Source organism: Rutidosis leptorrhynchoides, chromosome 3, assembly GCF_046630445.1.
Source record: "Rutidosis leptorrhynchoides isolate AG116_Rl617_1_P2 chromosome 3, CSIRO_AGI_Rlap_v1, whole genome shotgun sequence".
Lineage (NCBI taxonomy): Eukaryota > Viridiplantae > Streptophyta > Magnoliopsida > Asterales > Asteraceae > Rutidosis > Rutidosis leptorrhynchoides.
In genome coordinates, this window is record NC_092335.1 from 670,231,011 (window position 1) to 670,235,797 (window position 4,787).

Below are 4,787 nucleotides of genomic sequence, written 5' to 3' on the forward strand. Positions count from 1 at the left end.
GTATGATTGTTATTACTGTTTAAATACTAATTAATTAATTAAGTTGTGTATTTAAAAGTGTGTAATTTTTTGTATAATTAATAGTCTGGAATGGGCGCAAGGATGGATTTGCGACCGTGCATATGGTTCAATGTGGTCGCAAGGTCTATATTGCGACCTTGCGTGTTGGGACAATGTGGTCGCAAGATCTATCTTGCGACCTTGCGTATTGTTTTGAGTACGCAAAGTGTGTATTGCGTCTTTGCGTATTTTCTAGCTAAACCTTATTGTAGATTATCACACATAAAATAGATAAACTTCGAGAATTTATTACAACGATCGATATGACATAAAAAACATACAATAGAAAAATAAACAGACACTTGGATATTGGTTTACTAATTATCGCTCGCTAGATTGCACGTTGCATAAAACTGAGACTGATAAGCATTAAACGCTTCTTTGTCAGTGAGTTTCTCCTTACCCTTCTTCGACTTTGAAGTTGAGGCCGATGTTTTTACTACCCTTTTCGTGGTTGGTTCACCAGTTCGATCAACTGAAGATCTGCACGTATCCCTACTATGACCTGCTTCTTTGCAACGAGTACATGTTCTTACTGTTTTTCAGTGTCTTCACCCGTTGATGGATGACGTTTTGTTGATTTTGGGCGTCCGGGAGCTCTTTTCGGCTTAATGGGAGGGTTTACAATTGGTAGGACATTGGGCCCCGGATCCGACCATTCAGACCGTTGGGGTAAAGGAAGGATGTGTTCCATATACGTATTTATATAATTTTCTGTCGTGAACCAATGAGATACAAATTGAGTAACATCAGCCACTCCAAAGAGTCGTGCTGCTGCAATAACATGTCTGCAAGGTATGCCTGATCCCTGCCACTGCCCACATGAACAAACTTTATCTGCTAGATTAACGAGGCCATTTTTTCGTCCATCGCGCACTTCTACTAGATTGTTTGTCGATGGAATTGCTTGCCATCTTCTTGACTTTTTCATCCTCTTGGCTAGTTTATGTTCAGCATATGGAGTAACAGTTGAAATAAGACTAACCGATTGGTTGCGATGTTTGAAATACCAATCTTGTACCGAAGCGCGAAAAAAATTCCAATAACATGCAAACAGGTAGTTTTCGAGCATGTACGGATAGTGCATTAACAGACTCTACACTGTTGCTAGTAAGGTATGAATACCTAACATGTTCAGCTCTACTTCTAGACCATTTGTGGAACCCAACATCACTTAAAATTTTGTAAGACGCTTTCAATCTTCTTCGAAATACATTAAGATGATCCTCAAAATCCGACGCACGATAAGCTTTGACCATTTTCCAATAATGTCATTCAAAATATTTGAATTTGTTGGATTTACTTTTAATGCTTGCAAACAAATGACGAGCGCAAAAACAGTGAAATGCTTCGGGGAACACGGTTGAAACACCATGTGCTATTGGCAAACCTCGATCAGAAATAAAAGTAAGCTCTGACATACGATCACCCATTCCACAAGTCATTAAATGGTCTCATAGGTTGCCCAAAAACCAATCCAAAGACTCGTTTGTCTCGCCGCCAGGAATTCTATAAGCCAATGGCAAAATTCCATTATTGCCATCCATCGCAACAGCAACTAAATTTGTACCCAAATATCCTGCCTTCAAATGCGCTCCATCGACGATGATTATCGGGCGATAATGTTGAACAAATGATCGAACCTGCAGGAATGAACAATGTTAAAACAAATATTTTTTAATAGATACGCAAGGAACGCAAGGGCGCAAACAAATGGTAATAGTGATACTTAAACTACGCCAAGGGAATAATAACACATCAGAAATCTATTTTCTTTGTCTGTGATCAAATTCGTTACGCTTCCGGGGTTGTGAATCTTAATGTTATATAGGTAAATAGGAAGCATTTGGTACGACTCTTCACTACTCCCACGAAGCATCTGTAATATATGACATTTGGCCCTCCATGCTTGATTGTAAGATATGCTGACACCGAATCGGTTGCCTATATCCGCACGTACATCGTTTGCTTTATATTCCCGATTTGCAGATTTGAATGAATCCACAAGCATACTACCCAACACCTTTTTGGTTGCATGTTTATTGTTTCCCATAATTAGTGTGCGTGAGCATGTGTGTACGTCATGCAGTTTCTTTACCATAAAGTTTTCAGTGAATCGTATTCTGTAAGCACTACATTTCCACTCACAGTTTGGCAACACACATTTAGCGGTGCACCGAGATTTGTCTGACTTTACAGGCTTTATTTGGAAGTTTTCTTCAAGACATTTTGTAAATATGGTTTTTATAAACTCTTCTTTGTTCAGGAAAGTTTGACGAACTTTTATTAAATCTGACACCCTATACGTGGTTGGTATTTCAGTCGTATGTTCGCGCTCTTCCTCATGCTGACTCAAAAGAGTTGGCATATTCCAGAACGGATCTTACTTTTCTTCTTCATATTGGAATTCCGCGTCTCCGTCTTTTCCTCCATCTGAATCACTATCTTCGACCAGAGGTACCTCAAACAGGTGGTTTAATTCTTTAATTTTACATACATTTTCAAGACCATAGTTATGCAAATCAAACTCTTCTGTGTTTGGAAGTGGCAATTCAGGTTCTTCCACTTCGAAATTGTTACTTGCGATGTTTTCTTCGGTATCATGTTGTAGTAACAATTGTCGTGGTTGGTGTTTTGGTGGTTTTGGTTTTTTTGGTGTTTTGGTGGTTTCTTGGTTTTGTTGTAGTAGTGGCTGGTTTGTCGAGTATTTTGTTTCTGGATTTCGTTGTGGCTGATGCATTATTACTCTATCGACAATATAAATATCAATAGGAGCATTTACAATTGCATATTGTAAAAACTCTTGAAAGTCTTCATCATCATCAGTAATATCAAAAACATGATTATTAAAAACGTATCTCATTGAAACAGCTGCATTGAGTGGGAATTCAATATTTTTAAGAACATTTTTTAACAATATTCTCCGATTCATTGGTTTTACGGGCGCAATTGGGAGTCTTAACCGAATTCTAAAACAATCTCGTGGCATATATATGGGTATGTTGTTAATGTACTCAAAATAACCCCCACCACATATATTAACAACAAATTTATCATCATTAACACAATTCATAATGACAAAAATTAGTGAAAAAATGGTTAAAATAGTACCTTAACGTGGGTATAAGCTCTGCATTGAAAACTTTTGAAATTGTTATGAGACTGTGATTTCAAAGTCTCAGGGTCAATCTAAATATATGGACAAAATATTATCCGTAAAAATCTAGGATATCTGACGAAATTTTATCCACAAAATCGTATTTCTGATCAGATAAGGTCGCAAGCTCGCAAGACGCAAGGACGCAAGCTTGCGCCTTGCGAGGGCAAGACGCAAGTCTTCTTGCGTCTTGCGAGGGCAACCTGGCAATTTTTTTTTTGGGCTCCAGCGCAAGAATTTGTTTGGGAATGGTCATTTTCGCTATAATCCCTTTTCCCTAATCATAATCATAAACAGAGAAGGGAAGTTTAAAATGACATAATTTTTACCATGCTACATGAACAGTAGGACACGATATGTTCATAATAGCATTATACAGGACACCCTCATAGTATTACATATAAAAAAAATATATAATATATGCCTATGAAAAGAACGTTATCAAATATAAGTTATATACGATATACAATATATAATATTTTATGTGAAAATAGAAAGACAAATCACTAGTGTTGGGTGTATTTAATGTATAATATTTTATGTGAAAAAGAACATTCAGTATTGCGCATACTCATACGATGCTACTTTTCTCCCGAATATAGGCAAGTACATATATCATGTTTGGCACAATCTTACCATATGATAAACACATTAACCTTATGACCGTTTACTAACATCGAAATTGGATTCTTTGTTGTGTATTGCGATATAGAAATATAGATTATAGATTATGAAGGATTAGTAATCCTTGTTTATAATGTTGCAGTACTGGGCAGAGGTACATTTATACTGGATCTCATGATTCATGTGTTTATGTGTACGATTTGGTACGTATCCACATTCTTTAAACTTATTCTATAATTACAAAAGTTTATTACCTCAGTGAAAGTCTAGTTTATCGAATAAATGATTTGGGCGGGTTTTTGCTATTATAATAAATTCATTATAACAATTTCAGGTGAGTGGAGCGATAGTTGCAAGACTTGCACACCGTAAGTCAACGGTACGTGATTGTAGTTGGCATCCACATTATCCGATGCTCGTTAGTTCGTCATTTGATGGAGAAATCGCAAAATGGGAGTTCCCCGGTTATGGAGAGACTCGTATTCCCGTTAATACGACTAGGCCCCGAAGACAACATTTTGATTAAACACACTGCTTGTTCTTTCCTGGAGTAAGAAAATAAGGAAAAGATAGAACAAATTTGATACTAAAATTGACTTTTTGTTGTTGTGCAGTACTATACATTATACACCCAACACTAGTGATTTGTCTTTCTATTTTCACATAAAATATTATATATTGTATATCGTATATAACTTATATTTGATAACGTTCTTTTCATAGGCATATATTATATTTTTTTTTTTTTTATATGTAAAACTATGAGGGTGTCCTGTATAATGCTATTATGAACATATACTGTTCATGTAGCATGGTAAAAATTATGTCATTTTAAACTTCCCTTCTCTGTTTATGATTATGATTAGGGAAAAGGAATTATAGCCAAAATGCTCATTTCCAAACAAATTCTTGCGCTGGAGCCCAAAAAAAAATAAAAAATTGCCAG

General features: G+C 36.2%; 1 protein-coding gene across 1 annotated transcript; it reads left to right on the top strand.

Annotated features, from left to right (window-relative positions):
- The first annotated feature begins 3,742 nt into the window (after positions 1 to 3,742).
- LOC139902619 (LEC14B protein-like) lies at positions 3,743 to 4,459 on the top strand. The gene is made up of 3 exons (XM_071885227.1): positions 3,743 to 3,819; positions 3,984 to 4,044; positions 4,176 to 4,459. The coding sequence occupies exons 1-3, from the start codon at positions 3,743 to 3,745 to the stop codon at positions 4,365 to 4,367; spliced, it is 330 nt and encodes a 109-aa protein (XP_071741328.1). The 3' UTR covers positions 4,368 to 4,459.
- Positions 4,460 to 4,787: the final 328 nt, after the last annotated feature.